The sequence below is a fragment of the Xenopus laevis genome, chromosome 2L (genome assembly GCF_017654675.1).
Source record: "Xenopus laevis strain J_2021 chromosome 2L, Xenopus_laevis_v10.1, whole genome shotgun sequence".
Classification (NCBI taxonomy): Eukaryota; Metazoa; Chordata; class Amphibia; order Anura; family Pipidae; genus Xenopus; species Xenopus laevis.
The window spans coordinates 89,145,349-89,162,335 of record NC_054373.1 but is presented as its reverse complement, the minus strand read 5'-3'; the positions used below and the strand labels follow the sequence as shown (position 1 = coordinate 89,162,335).

General features: G+C 39.0%; 1 protein-coding gene across 1 annotated transcript in view; it reads right to left on the bottom strand.

Annotated features, from left to right (window-relative positions):
- Positions 1-2,766: 2,766 nt before the first annotated feature.
- LOC108707504 (glutamate receptor ionotropic, kainate 3) overlaps positions 2,767-16,987 on the bottom strand; it is a gene marked incomplete at its 3' end in the record, with an annotated part of 197,164 nt that continues 182,943 nt past the window's right edge. The window contains exons 14-15 of the mRNA XM_041582147.1: positions 8,111-8,333; positions 2,767-3,017 (exon numbers count right to left, since the gene is read on the bottom strand). Of these exons, the coding sequence (XP_041438081.1) occupies positions 2,767-3,017; positions 8,111-8,333 (474 nt within the window). The remainder of the gene's footprint in view (positions 3,018-8,110; positions 8,334-16,987) is intronic.

Below are 16,987 nucleotides of genomic sequence, written 5' to 3'. Positions count from 1 at the left end.
CTTAGGAATCATGTATGTCCGTGGAAAAAAAGAACATTCAGGAATATTCAAGGGTAACTTGAAATATTTAAGTTGTTTACCGTCTTGTGATGTAATTTCTGCAATTTTTTTGTAAATCAATATCTAGAAATGTCAACCACTGATCTGTTTTTAGTACATTAATCAAGTGTGGAGATGACGGTGGGGGGGGGGGGAATAGGAACACACACTAAGCAATGATTTCACAATCATTCCTTCCATTGATATGGCTCTAGAAATGTGTGAATTGTCCATTTAGAATATGAAACAATGTCACCAGCATTGATCAGCTAAATGTCAACTAATGACCCTTGTCAGTATGTGAGATCATGAGCCATGAGGGAACTGCACTGACCAATCCTTGTACATTATCTAATTGGTAGCGCATGGCCTATGTGTAAGTAGATTACTTTTAAACTTTTTTTTTTCCTATAAAGCATATATGCCTATAACATAAAAGGCAAATCAGTATATACAGTATATACTATTGCTGTGATGCTTTAAAAAATTGAGATGGTATAAAAAAAAAGACATTTTGCAATTGATGCATTCAATGCTTTTGTTGAAGTGTGACCTTTTCTTTCATGACGTTTAACGAAATAACGTGAAATGAAAATGTCAAATTAGTTGCATAACCTTAAATCTCAGTGTTCACAATATGCAGCTTATACTTAAAACATTGGAGAACTGGTAACCTTTGACCCAAAAGCAAATGTTAAAAAAACACATCTGCTTCAGTTTTTGTGCCTCTTATTACATATGAGCACTAAGAGGTGCAAAAGCAAGCTTCTAGGTGGTTATTTAAAATAATGCAGGTACCTCTCTGGGATCTGACTCTCACTCTACATCTTAAAAAAAAAAAAAAAAAAAAATATTTATATATATATATATAAAGAAATCTTGCACAAGGTGCAAAGAGCAGCACTTGAATGATCCACAAATTAGGGGGAGATGCCTACATGCTTCACTGCCTGAACCTCAAAAAAGTACAGCACTACCAAACAAAGGCAGCACTTTAGTCACAGAGAGACGTCAAGTCTCTGTGCTCTGAAATGGAGTGCAGGGACCTACAACAATTCTTCTACTTGCAGGACAGGGCTCAAAGTGCAGAAAACATGGTAGATTGCACCAATTTTTTGAACTTGCTCCTTGCCCTGGAAGTAGTAAATGCCACTTAAAGTGATGCACTAGCTGTCAGCTTGTAACCAGTGACATTTTGCTGGGATCTATGCCCAGTTTTAATCATATTTTTTGACAATTTAATGTTCCAAAGTGCCAGCTTTTGTGTGTGTTTTGCAAATTACAATTCTGCTGATGGAATAGGCTGCTATACTGTACTATTTCATTCTGTAAAGCTGCTTGTTTTGTTCAGCTTCAAAATTACAATTATCAGAAAAAACTTGCCTCTATCTTTGAAGCCTCGATAATTCAAGAGGGAGAAAAATGCTAACCAAACTGTAGGGAAATGGAAGGCGGAGTAAATAAAGCTACACTTGTTATCTTTCATCATTCTAAAAATAGCTTTGCCCAAGTTTAGGTTGTTACTAAGATAAAATAGCAAATGGAAAGAACATTCATTGAAATTTTAGACCATCCCCCCATATGTAAGAAAAGGCACTAAGTTTGCCCAGGTGCAGTTATCCACAGCAACCTCTAAAATTACTTGTAAACTGGTCACCAGTAAACTCTACCTGCTAATTTGTTGCTAAGGATTACTGCACCTTGGCAAACATAGAGCCCTCTATTACATAACCCCACATACAGTATCTAGCACTCATTTTTAAAAACTTTTTTTTCAGAAAACCCAAATCCAAAAGGATTGTAGAAGCTGACAATTCACAAGGCACATTGCTTACAATGCACATTGCCGGAACCATGACTTTGACTTAACACCAATCCCCAAAATCGACAGTACTTGAATGCAATGATGGGATTAATTTTCAAATAATCAGAAGCACAATATCAGGATTTTGGATGGACTATTTAAAATATGTATAAATCCGTAAATCAGTACCACTATGAGGATATCCTGGAAATTGTGAAGCTTTAAGGGTTTGGCAATCACCAGTCTAAGGGGTAAATTTATCAAAGAGTGAAGTTCCGCCACTAGAGTGAGATTCCGCAGCTCTCAATTCATTTCTATGGGATTTTGAAAGGCGTATTTATCAATGGGTGAAAGTGAAAGTTCACCCTTTGATAAATACGCCTATAAAAATCCCATAGAAATGAATAGAGAGTGGCAGAATTTCACTCTAGTGGCGGAACTTCACTACTTGATAAATATACCCCTAACTGTAGTGCATTCGATCGAATTTGATTCAAAGTTTTTCCAAAAAACAACTTCGATTTTTCAAGGTCCACCAATTTACTCCAAATAGGTTCTAGGAGGTCCCCCATAGGCTAAAACAGCAATTCAGCAAGTTTTAGTTGGTGAATGGTCGAAGTCAAATTTTTAAAGATACAGTACATGATAAATTTCGATATTTGAATTTTTGAATTTTTTTTCAAATTCGAATCGAATTTGGACTATTCCCTAGTCAAAGTACACAAAAATAGCTCGAAATTAGATTTTTTTTCATTCAAAAATTCACCTCGACCTTTGATAAATCTGCCCCAAATGGGTAGATTTATCAAGGGTCGAATTGAAAATTCAAAATTTCAAGTTTTTTTAATTGCCAAAACTTTCAAATTTGACTAGGAAATTATTCAAATTTGATTCGAGTTTATTTAAAAATTCGAATTTGATTTTCGAGATTTATCATACTCGGGTCTAAGCTTGTACACAAACTCTGCCATGGCCACCACTACCGAGAGGATAAGTCCACCTGCTAACACAATAAAAATGCCCCCCATGTTTTGAATTCCAAGAGCACTGGCCTCTTTATTTTTCTCCTCTGGGCAGCCACCAGCTCGCCACCATCTTTCTTTCATTCTGTGAATCTCATCAGCTTCCTGGAGTTGGAGGATAGCAATACTGATCCTGTCTCGATATGGCGAACCTAATGCAAGAAAAGGCAAATTAAAAAGTCTCCCCCAACCATCCAAAAAAGGCTTTGGACTATGAAGTTAAATTAACTGGATTTATTTAAACTATTGCAATGTTCTCATACCCTACTAGAACATTCTTTGAATGCTTTGAAACATAGACATATCTATATATTATTTTGGAACTGAGATATATAGACCCTCTGGGTCCTAGTGCCTGGAACCCTCGCGAGTGCACCCTACGCACCTGTATACACACTGGAGCACTGGGAATTATGTGTGTACAGGAGTATGCGTCCCCAATGCTCCTTAGGTTGCGGCTGCATGCCGCCCCTAAAAACTTGCAGCCCTAGGCCTGGGCTTTTGTGGCCTCACCACAAATCCGGGACTGCAGCTGGCAGTGGCATAAGTCCAGGGATGCAGGATGCTGGGAGGCATCAGAATGGTGGGGATGGGATCGGGCTGGCAGTGGACAGGGAGTAGGTGGCTGGGGTGGGAAGTAGGTGGGCAAGGAATTGCCATGCACTGGACCCCTCTAAAGACTACTGCCTACTTTCCACCCAGCCCACCTACTCCCTGCCCACCGCTGGCCCTCTCCCATCCAACGCCAGTCCATTCTGATGTCTCCCTGCATTATCCCTCCCTGGAGTCCCTGCTCAAAGGTAGGCGAGCAGCTGGGGAGGGATTCTTTAGAACTATAGAGAAAGCAGACCCAATGGTCCGGGCCTCCCTGTTCCCATGCCCCCTGGTGGCCGCGGGGTCTGCATCCTCTAGAGTTGCTTTTAAGCAGATTAATACAGAAAAAAAGGGCTCAATTATAGTGGTAGAGATATTAGGTGCATAAATGAGCACCACTGTAATATGAGTCATAAGAGTAGGATGCAACATAGACCAATTAGAACAGAATCCAAAGGGCTCATTTGTGTCTGCGATCAGGGGCATAACCTCCCCCAGGAGGTATAGGGGCCCTTAAGGCCCTAATTCATATACAATTTCAATGGATATTGGTAAAACAGGTCAACCTCTAGACATTTTGGGGACCTGAAAAATAATTTGCTGTGGAGCCCAGTAATATCTAGTTGCGCCACTGTCTGCAATCACAGTTGCACTTGTGCAAATTTCCCTGCAGTCAGTTGCATGTTAAACACCATTTATTAAAGGTATTTGGGTCAAAATGCACTCTGTGAGTATAATTGTGCTTGGCACTGCTGAGTCCATCCTGAATGCAGTTAAGAATCAAGTTGTGCCTATTGACACATTGGAAGCCAGAAGCTACTGCTACCATTCAGTAGCTCCAGGGTTTCTGCAGCACCTTGTATCAATAGGTGCAGCACTGTGTCTTAAGAATCGGATACACATGTCACCATCATGCCAAACACCAGAAATGATGCCAGCCCAACAAGTGAGTGCAATTGTGTTCATTTTGATGCAGTGACCTCAATTGCATTAGATACAATGCCCCCTTGTGACCACTTTGGAATTCTGGGACATAATTTGCATTGTGGGAAAAAATTACAATTGCGCTTGAAATTGCAGTTTTCTCACTGCACAAGTCTAACTCAACAAGTATGCTGGGCATGGAAACATCACAATAGATTGAGAAACAGACTCTCCTAACCAGCACACATGCTATCTTGTGCCAAGGAGTCCTTATTAGTTGATTTCATTTGTTTTTTATGGATTTTTATTTTAACTATAAGTACCACTTAACCAATAACAATAAAAATAGAAAAGTCAAAGGGAAACAGACATTGTGCTATACTATATTGTAAATCAATCTCTACACAAAATGTAATTATTCACTACTAGAGGAGACAAGTACAGAGTTAAAAAAGGAAATCTATAAACTAATTCACTTATTCCTTTAAGCCAATTAAAGAACTTGTTTAAAAAAATGTAACAACCCTAACAGAAATGAATTCTTGTTATGGTGTAAGGAAAAAAATATAAATTACAGAGCACCACCCTCTGGTGATAAAAGAAATAATTTTCTATGCACTGAGCCTTGCAAAGGAAACAGTAGAGAGAGGGAAACAACAGAGCAACTCTTTCTCTCTCTCTGATGTGCGTGTGTATATACTGTATAGTGAATAAAGAACCCCATATTGTAAAATGATATTAAGTTACCAAGGAGTTCCATGACCATATAAAAGCACAGGGCTGTAGACAGCTGAATACAGGTCATGGAACTCCTAAGTGGCTTATAATATCCTCATATTTTGCAACAGGGGTACTTTATTTATTTATTATAATACACACGTTTCATTGAGTCATGTGACAGTAATGACATCACTAAGCTCCGATTATAACCGATGACATCACTAAGCAGGGTTTATAAGGATATAATACACAAAAGCCATGAATATCCTGTAAATTATATCCTTATAAACGGTGAGTAGTGATGTCATCAGTTATAAACGGTGAGTAGTGATGTCATTTCTGTCACATGACTCACTAAAATTTGTGTATTATAATAAATAAAGTACCCCCAGTTGTAAAATATGAGGATATTAGAAGTTACCTCGGAGTTCCATGACCTGCATAAAAACACTCGGCCTTCGGCCTCGTGTTTTTATATGGTCATGAAACTCCTCGGTAACTAATAATATCCTTATATTTTACAAGAGGGGGTACTTTATTCACTATATAACTTACAGGATATTCATTCTTGCGTATTATATATATTGACACCTTCAGGTAGCAAAAACCATAGCCACGGCACAGTTTTCAGCACAGAAATGGAGACTTACACCATTTTTCACGTTCAAATGCAGTTTATTTTAAACACAACGGGGGTCATTTATCAATCACGGGCAAATTTGCGAATGGGTAGTAACCCATGGCAACCAATCAATATGCTGCATTCATTGTTCTATTTACAGCTGGCTTTAAAATGCTAATCACTGATTGGTTGCTATAGGTAACTGTCCATGGGCAAATTTGCCCATTGTTGATAAATGAGCCCCAACGAGCAGGTTCAGCACATTTACTTCACATAAGCATTAACAGTCCCGCTATAACACCCTCACTGGTGTTCACACAGACTCATGTTTTTCAGCCCTCACTGGCGTGGACGTACACAGAAACCAGAATCCTTTCTGTAGCTTACTCTAGACACTCTTGTCTCCTGTGAGTGGTTTCTACTTTCCTCTCTCCAGTCCTTTTGGAGCTCTCTCCAACTCAGTGGAGAATCACTCTCTCCCAGCTACACACAAACTACTTCCTCCACTCAAGGACATTTTCACGGCCCCCACCCCTCCTCTACTCAAGGATGTCTCTAGGGGGAAGCCCTGAGGTGTAGTCTCACGCCTCCTTTTAACTACAACTTAATTACAGTAGCTTCTACTTCTCCACTACAGCTGCAAAACACTTAATGGAGCATGGAATGGAAGGCCCATCCTGCTATCCTCCTTTTACTCCAGGGACCCATTATGCAATGTTTGCTGCAACAATACACAATTTTCCCTGGAGTTTTTACATTCACCAGTCTAACACTGTTCAGTATAGATATATATATACACAGCAAGTCAATCCATCAAGTTTTGTACTAATAATTTCAGTACAAATATCTTATGCACAACTAGATACATAGGGGCAAATTCACTAAGCGCCGAAGCGCCGAACGCTAGCGTTAATTCTCTAGCGTTTGGCATTTTCGTTATTGCGCAAATTCACTAACGAACGCTGGCGTAGTTTCGCTAGTGTTACTTCGCACCCTTACGCCAGGCGAATTTTCACTAGCGACGTAACTATGCAAATTCACTAACTTGCGCAGTGTACTGAACGCTACCTTTTACGCTAGACTTCCTTCGCCACCTCAGACCTGGCGAAGCGCAATAGAGTAGATAGGGATTGTTTCAAAAAAAGTAAAAAATTTTTCTAAGTCCCAAAAAACGCTGGCGTGTTTTCTACATGATGGGTGATAGGCTGAAAAAGATCGAAAAATTTTTTGGGGCTCCCCTCCTTCCCCCCTACATTTCCTGACTCATGGCAACTTACCTAGACAGTGGGCACATGTGTAGGGCAAAATAAAATTTTTATTTGCTGATTTGAAGGTTTTCTAGGCATTTGTAGTGCTGATACGTATTCCTCCATTGAAATTTGAATTTCGCGCCATATGCAAATTAGCCTTCGCTAGCGTAACTTCGCTTTACATAGCGAATCAACGCTAGCGCAACTTCGCAACCTTACGCTACCCCTGAGCGCAACTTCGGATTTTAGTGAATTTGCGGAGCGCTGGCGAAACTACACCTGGCGAAGTGCGGCAAAGCGCGGCGAAGTTGCGCCTGGTGAAACTACGAATGTTAGTGAATTTGCCCCATAGTGTAATGTATTCTGCCTATGGTTTTAATTAATGAAAATATGTGTTTTATTAAAAGGGGATGTAAACACTATTAGTTAGAGAACTAATGTGGGACAGATTTATGGAGGGATTACAAACCCTTTAATATTTATTTTAGGCAGAATACCTTAGTGATATAAGACGAATTTATACTGGGAACCACATACATTTCCGTGAGAAATATGTATCATAACTTATTTTCAGATTGCCCCATAAAAGAAAATGGAGCATTCATGAGATAAACAAGAGATGTCTATTCTTTGCAAAATTGAAATCAACACATTGTAAGAGATATGCAAATAAGAGAACCTGAATTTTGGCATGAATTTATCTTCTGCCACTCACGGAAATCACCATATACAGAACGTGACTTCCTTGCACTATGTGTTATAAAATATTGTGTTATAAAGTGTTATAAAAAGTCATGACTTTGTATTTTAATCCTTCTATGCTGTGCTGACTAATGACATTCTATATAGAGAGAAGAAGAAGAAGCAATGTGCAGATTGGGATGAACTCTGCATCAAATTGAGGTAAAAAAAAAACATTATGACCGTATTGCCCAATAAATCGGCAATGGACAATGAAAAACAGTGCAGATCTGACTTCTCAATCTAATTACTGAATGCCTATACTGTGAAAGTCTGAGAATTACAGTAAAAGGAGACATTTATAAGCTTGTACACAAGATGTAAAATCCTGTGTAAAAGACAAAGATAATTTGTGTATGCTAGTATTCCTCACAGTGTGATGAAACCATCTTACCCATGGGTGTTCCAATTCCATAGCCTTTGGAATCTATGAGCCCTCCAATTTGAGTAAGGTTGCAGTTCCTTTGAGTTATATATTCAATTGCTGTTGATTCCATTAGCAGCGCATAGTCGGCTGAAAGGACTCGCTGGATGCCTTCCTCGTTACTTTTAACAAGCGACGACGGCCTGCTGCTCATGAACGCCCACATCTTCTCAAAGGTCGAGATGTGAGATTTCTGCACAGTAAACAAACAAGAGAGGGGTTCATACAGTTTATTAGACTAGGGTGTTTTGTTTCTTACTGTCAGATGGATAAAGCCAGCAAATTATCCTAGGACATTAGAAGACTTTCTTTCTTAACCACAACTCAAGGATATCAAGGGCATTGCACAGAAAAACATTTCAAGAGAAACGAGAGACCCTTGCAAATCTGTCTGAATCTTCCCTCACTTTAAAATCTAAGTCCCTCATTATATATTGGCTTCTCTCCGAGTTGTATCCGTTATTGGATTATTATGAAGGAACCACAAACAGCTTTGTTTATTATTTTGAAGTAGGAGGTGACCCCTGTTGCTTGTTATTTATAGATTCAAAATATGATTTTGTAAAAACCGCATGCATAATCATTAAACTGATACATACACTGTAGATATATTAAAAGAAATTTTGTTTGCAAAACATACAATATATGAATAATGTTTTGGTATTTTTTAAAGGTGATCTCTTTGTTTTGCATAGTGGAAAAACGTGTAATACATTAATTAACCGTGATGAGATGATTTTTTTCACCAGTCATGGATCCTCGGCAAAATTCCAAATTGCTCCATCTGCAATTTTTTTCTCGAAACTGCAGAGACAATCGGCGCAGCAAAAAATTTGCCAAGACAAAAATGTCCAACTGCCTGTTTTTTTAATATCCTTTGTAATCCTGGTTATGACTACTGAAACTAGAAGAGAACCGACAGACTACATTGTTTCAAGATTTAGAACGAAAGAAAAAAAAGGGATGAACAAACGCTGCTATCAATTACATTTACAAGTAACATTAAGCCGTTCATGTTTTTAATTAAATGGATATTGGAAAGTTGCTATAATTGCATTTACGTATTTTCTGTATTCAAAAATTAAATAAAAACAGCTTTTGGTTGGAGATCTGGGTACTGTAAATGTGAACAACAGTACATTTTTATGATATCCTTATAATTACATATACAGGTATTGGCCCTGTTATCCAGAAAGCTCAGGTCCTAGGGTTTAGTAATTTGGATCTTCATATTTGAAGTCTACTAAAAAATAATTTTAGCATTAAACACTATAACATTATTTTGCCTCCAATAAGTATTACTGATGTTTTAGTTAAGATGAAATACAAGGTACTGTTTTATTATCACAGAGAAAAATAAATTTTTGCAGTTGTGCATAAAAAGTACCTCAAGTAAATGAGAGAATCTGATTGCATAACAACTTCAGGCTTACTTCTACCTCCCAATTCCATTATAGAAAAGGAAGCAATAGGCTTAATATGGAAATTATTGATCATTATCGTAATGAGTGCATTCCAGCATAACACTTAAATTTGCAGCTGGGTGAGCCACGCTAGATTGCTCATATGCACATTATGCATACATAGAAGATAGTAGATTTTCGGTATACCCACAGGGGTGATGGGAAAGAGCTGCATACTGCTTATGTAACAAGGTCGCAAGGACCAAATATGGAGTAGCTTCAATTTACCTGTTAGCTGAAGAAATAACAAAAACCATAGAGTTTGTATGCTTGAGACAGCAGGCACAGTATGTAAGCATGTTCAGCAGAAGACCTATTCATTGCACACAGTGGAGTAACTATAGAAAAAACAGATCCCATGGCCAGGCCCGGAGGATGTGACCCAAATTTTTTTCCATGTCATGAGTGAAGTTGAAGGGGCTGGGTCCCTTTAAATGTAACTTTCTTTCAAACTGGAAATGTAATCTAATCTTTTTTACACCATTAAAGATGGGCAAATCCGTCCCGTTTTGCTTCGCCCAAAATTTGCGGAACAACGAAAATTCTACAAAAAAGCATTGGTCAGTGGGTCTGTAATTAAACATAAAAGGTTTTTTGCCAAACCATCAGATTTGATACCATCATTAGTAGTGATGAGCAAATCTGTTATGTTTCACTTTACCAAAAAAGCAAAAGGAAGCAACTTTTCTTAATATATGTGAAAATATATTGCAGTCAATAGGCCATTTTTGCAGCAAGTTATTTTGCACAAAATGGACGTTTTGTCACTCCATCTTTTTCATCCATATTTTTATCCACTTAGACTGTAAGCTCTACAGGGCAGGGATCTCCTTCCCACTGTGTCTCTTACCACATACACTTAAGCTCTTTGTCCTATGATTCTGTATATATTTATTATGAGATTTGTCTTCTCCATGTATACTTTTATATATATTGTACTTTTATGCACTGTACAGCGCTGCGGCTCCTTAACAGCGCTTTACAAATAAATATATACATACATACATACATATAGGTCATCCATGTCTGCTCATCACAAATCATGACCAGATTCATGACATCATAAGGTTAAAGCAGAAAACATTTTATTTACCTACAGGAACTGATATCCTTCAGAACAAAATAAGAGGGATGCTTTGCCCAAGATAATTAGAGCAAATAAATATCTACTTTGTCTACTTTCAAATTTTCTAGTTCTATAGATTAAGTACAGGTGATTAAAGCTGAAGAGAGTTTCAATTACTGGCTAATTATATGGAAAATTCTCTACAGTATAGACAGTATGTATCCCTACAATCCTTCCATGATGTATTTGCTGTAATGATCTTATGTAATGTAATGACACATAAGCAAGCAACTAATATTTATTGTGAGTCAGTTTTAGCAAAATGCATCTTTCTGCTGAGTGTTAGAGTTGTACTGTGTTGGTTTTGTGGTGTGGTTGCTAGTATTTGCGGATGCCAGTATCATCATTACACATCTATAAATTTGCCTCAGGCTGGAAATGCCATCTGGCCATTAGGAAACCCTGGAAGGGCTGAAGGTTTTGCATTATTAACAAGAACAGCCACATGTGGAAAAGTATGTGTGCTATATCTGGAGAAAAGCAGCTGTACTGCTGATGCTTGGGAGTTGAACCAGCTCATTTTCTGTTAAAAAGCCAATGATCTTACAATAGATCCCACCATGGGGTAAGGCAGTTTACTTGTATAGTATGTACTGAAGCTCTCATATGCAAATCCTTGCCAAGGAAGGACTCTATGTAACAATTAAGCATGCTGCAGAGGTTTAGATTTTAACTACAACCATTATAGTAAGTGGTACTTATATATGATACTGTTGTATTTGTGATATTATTTTATTTTGCTGAGGGTACTTACTGATGCCCTATGTTTTCAGTGTATGTGTAGCAGTATACACATATAAAAGATATAATTTCCTAATGGAAGTACAAAGCAAAACATTTCAATTCAATACATGCTGTTCTATATTTGGTCTGGCACCAAAACACAGCTTATGCCTACTTTGCTGCATAACATGCATGCTGCAAAGCAGCAGTATGACTACACAGGTCTCCATAGGAGCCTGGCGTATACTTCAAACCTTACAGGCCCAACCACCCACTCTCCACCTTCCCACTCAAGTCCCCTGCTTCCCCCACTCACGCTCATACAGGAGAGCAGTAGGGGAGAGGGATTTCTTTACAGCTATAGAGGAAGCAGACACTGCAGTCAGCCCCCCCCCCGGGCCACAGGGCCTGCCTCCTATAGTTGCACCACTGTGTTGTGCCCCCACATGCAACTGTCTTGCAACTAATTTCATATGATAAAACCATTTCTGACTTCACAGCATAGCTGCACCAAGGGGCAGTAGATCCTTGGTAGCAGCAAAATGCAATCAAAACTTGCCGACACTATTATGTCGGGATTCTGAGAAAAAACACTACAGTGCCAGTAATAATGTCAGTTTGTGTCCATGTTGTACAGATTGCAATGATGCTAGTAATTGAGACCTAAAGACTTTTTTGTACAGAGTGGTTAATAAGAGAACCTTCCTGAGAGTCGGTTACAAAAAGTTCAGCGTAAAAATAAAAACTGGGTAAATAGATAGGCTGCGTAAAATAAAAAACAAATGTTTCAAATATAGTTAGTTAACCAAAAAAGTCTGGAGAGACTGGATGTCTAACATAATAGCCAGAACCCAACTTTCTACTTTACATCTCTCTTATACAGATGGCCTGTAGATGTCACTGTGCTCAAGACTTATACCGTGCATAATTCCTGTTGTGTAATGGCTGCATGAGAGCCTGCTAGTAAAGCGCTGTTATACTCACCTCATCCTTGGCTACCCAAAACATAACATAATTGATCTGTAACAAATTCAAAAGCAAACAGTTATGACTAGTGATGGGCGAATTTATTTGGCAGTCATGGCTTCGCAACGAATTTCCGCAAAATTGCATTGCGCATAAAACTTTTCGTGCGTCAAAATTATTCGGACACCCATTGACTTTAATGCGTTTCCAAAATTTTTCACAGTTTCACAAATTTTTTCTCAGATTCACCCATCACTAGTTATGACCCAGATGCCCTCTCCCCTCAGGTCACTAATGGCAATGGCAATATACTAAAACCTAAAAACCTCAATGTGTAGAAAAAACCTGAGTGAAAAAATATGCAGAAATGTGAGAAAAAATATGCAATCAATACTAGGAAACGTGAGTGAGTTATAAAAACTCCTGAGGATCAATTTTTCTTACCAACCCCATGGATCTTGCTCTCAGTGGCCTCTAAGCATGTGTTTATTTTTGATTTCCTGGATTGGAGGCAAGAACCAGGTGTTCTGCCTAATATAGCCCCAGTGCCGAGTGCTATAAATTTCTTTATTCCTTCCCTATTCTAGAGTTTCCTAATCTCTCTTTCCCCCATGACACATCAGACTGAACCTGGCCTATATGTAAAAAAAAATGCAATTAGAGTTTTAACATGGGAATGCAAGTTGTCTTATTATTGACTCATTACTTAACTGGGACTTACAATATGTACAGTGAACAAAACTTTTTGTAAAAGGGTAAATTATAGCATTATCTGTGTAATACTGATACTTAATTCTATGAATGTCACGTGAATAATTAAAGGTTAACTTAATGCTTACAACGACCTGCAAAACACCAAATTCTTCAGCCAATGACTTCCCTGAACTGAAGTTAAGAATGAAGGTCATTAAATAAATCTGCTTCTCTACCAACAGCTGTCAATAACATGTTCTAATAAGCATAGCTCATTCTATGGGCTAAATCTATTCCGAAATAGACATTTTTGCATTATATAAAGCACAGCTATAAAAAGCACCAATTACGCCTTGATCTTACCCTTCCTCTCAGTGAAGGGCACAATCTAGATGTGCATTCATTTGTGCGAGCTAAAGGGATATCCTGCTGTGGGGTATTATTTTATCTTGATTCTGTAGGGCACAGAAGTAGAGGCAGTAGAGGGACATGGCCGGCAAAATGAGTTAATGCTTCTACTGCATACTCCTTTTAATTAAACCTAAAAGATATTTTAATGCAGCAAAAGCTGTAGTGCTGCCAGCTTTGCTTCTTGCCATGATGCATTGGCTCTTTGGTTTATTCATTGCTGTGCATTTTAATTTCTTTTTTTTCTGGAAAGAGTCTCTCGGGGCATGAGGTCAATAGGTTTATAGACTGGATGTGTTCTTGCACTACATTTCTCATCACTAGAGGTTGCTAAACATCAACTGAACACAGAACAGGGAATTACATTGCTCTATATCTTTTGTAAAAAATAATATAATGAATAATAAAATAACTGCACATTTCCAAACCTTTAGCAAAAAAAAAATGTATCTATTAAAAAGGGAAACACAAAGGAGACAACAAAACATAAAAGGAAAAGGTTGTGGAAGGGGTGAATGATAACAATGCTGGCTTTCAGCACTGGCAACGCTGGGGACCCGGATTTGATTCTGATCACTTTACATTTCTCACTGTGTCTGTGTGGGCTTCCTCCAGTTATTCTGATTTTCCACCACAATATATAAACAGGTGGGTTAATTGGCTCCTTTTACAAATTAAGCTTAAACGGAGACTGTCATGGAAAAACGCATCAGTTAAGTGCTGCAGCAGAATTCTGCACTGAAATCCATTTCTCAAAAGAGCAAACAGATTTTTTTATATTCAATTTTGAAATCTGACATGGGGCTAGACATTTTGTCAGTTTCCCAGCTGCCCCACTCGTGTGACTTGTGCCTGCACTTTAGGATGGAATTACTTTCTGGCAGGCTGTTAATTCTCCAACTTAATGTAACTGAATCAGTCTCAGTGGCACTTGGCTTTTACTATTAAGAGCTGTTCTTAGATCTTCCAGGGAGCTGTTATCTTGTGATAAGGAGCTGCTATCTGGTTACCTTCCTATAGCTCTGTTGTTAGGCTGCTGGGGGGGAGGGAGTGATATCACTCCAACTTGCAGTACAGAAGTAAAGAGTGACTGAAGTTTATCAGAGCACAAGTCACATGACTGGAGGCAGCTGGGAAACTGACAATATGTCTAGCCCCATGTCAGATTTCAAAATTGAATATAACAAAATCTGTTTTCTCTTTTGAAAAATGAATTTCAGTGCAGAATTCTGCTAGAGCAGCACTTTTAACTGATGTGTTTTGAAAAAAACATGTTTTCCCATGACAGTATCCCTTTAATATGTGTGCTCCTGTGGTTGTGAACTTTAAACTGTAATCTCCACTGTGGCAGTAAATGCTGAGTACAATATGCAATATAAATAAAGAATAATATTAGTTCCCAAATACCAACCTTTCACTTATCGCCATCCTAAGAACAACAAAAACATGCTCATCATTCATTATAACAACATGGTTTTATCTCAAATAAAATGAAATGTACTAGTAACTGGCAGATCTGTAGCGAATACATGCTGATTCTTTATTCTCTCTAACAGATAACTGCAGGGGACTGGCATCACCAAATGGAAATGTCTGCATAACATGCCCTTCTCTGATGCCTATGAAGGCCAATCATCTATATTGTAAATTACATGCTGTTTCTTTAAATAAATTATAAAAGCATAATACTGTGCATTTATAAATATATATATGTATATGCATATAATATTTTTTATGAGGACAATCTCAGCAGCCTCTACTATAGCCCTGTGTCAAGCCTGGGTTATCGAGTCCAGATGTGAGGAGGCAAGGAGTGGCCAACAGTCCCAGATTTAGCCAGAAGCGGGGTACCAAGGAGTAAGCAGAAGAATCGTCAGGAGCAGGCCGAGGTCGAGGCAGGCAGAGTTCGTGCGTAACCGAAAACAAGCCGGGTCGGGGGCAGGCAGATAGCAACCGAGGTCCAATAACAGGCAAGGGGTCAAGCAGGTAGAAGTCAATCAGAAGTCCGAGGAAACAAGCCGAAGGTCAAACCAAAATCAGGAATCAAGTCACATCAAGGAGCTAGTATTATAACCAAGCAAGGATCCTTTTCCAGAGCATCTTTTTAAGGAAATGTCTTGGCGCCAAACGTGAAGACGCCAGCGTCATCACGCCGCACGCCATTGCGTCAGCGGCCGTTTCGTCGCCCGCGTCCGCCTCGGCGCGCGACAGTTTCCGATGCGCTCACGTCCGCGTCCATGTTGACGCTCGTGCGCGAATGGACCTTACATTGCCCCCCCCTGAGGGGTGGCCTCCGGACACCTCTGGATGGTTTCTCAGGATGGCTCTTGTGGAAAGCTTTGATGAGCATAGGAGCGTGGATGTTTCCTACCGGTTCCCAAGAATTCTCTTCAACAGAAAACCCCTTCCACTTGACCAAATACTGCAACTTCACCCAACGAAGCCGAGAATCCAAAATTTGTTCCACTTCAAACTCAATCCCTTCTTGACAAACGACAGGGGGAACAGGAACAGGATGCTGGCAGGAGAAAGGACTAGAATGAAATTTCTTCAATAAGGAAGCATGGAAAACTGGATGGATCTTCATGGACCCCGGAAGTTCTAGTTCAAAGGTAACTGAATTAACACATCTTTTAATTGAAAAAGGCCCAACAAATCTAGGGGCAAACTTCTTTGACGGATGAGGAAGGCGAAGATTGGTAGTGGCTAACCAGACCTTGTCTCCTACTTGAAAGTTTGGATCTGCTCCTCGTCTTCGATCAGCAAAAACTTTAAATTGGAGTTGAGCCTTGCGAATCATGTGTTGAAGCATCTCAACATTCTCCCTCAGAAATGTAAGTCTATCCTGGACCGAAGGAAGAGATACTTCCGGAAAAAGGCCAGGAAACATGGTAGGGTGAAATGCAAAATTAGAAAAGAAAGGCGTCTGTTTCGTAGATGAATGAATGGTGTTGTTGTAAGAAAATTCAGCCAGAGGAAGAATTGAAACCCAATTGAGAAAGATCGAATGTATTGTTCTAAAGTTTGATTCGTTCTCTCTGTTTGTCCATTAGTCTGAGGATGGTATGCAGAGGATTTAATTAACACTATTCCCAGAGCTTTACAGAGAGCAGACCAGAATTTGGATGTAAATTGAGTGCCTCTATCCGAAATGATTTCTCGAGGCAATCCATGAAGCCGAACAATCTCTTTGATGAAAACATCCGCAGTCTCAGAAGTCGAAGGAAGATGAGGGAGAGGAATGAAATGAGCCATCTTTGTGAGACGATCCACCACCACAAAAATAGTATTATGTTTATTGGAAAGAGGAAGTTCCACAATAAAATCCATGGAAATGGAACTTCAAGGTGCCTCTGGAGGTGGTAGTGGTTTCAAAAGACCTATTGGTTTAAAGTGAGAAATTTTAGACCTGGCACAATTCTCACATGAACGAACGTAAGAAATACAGTCTTTCACTACTGATGGCCA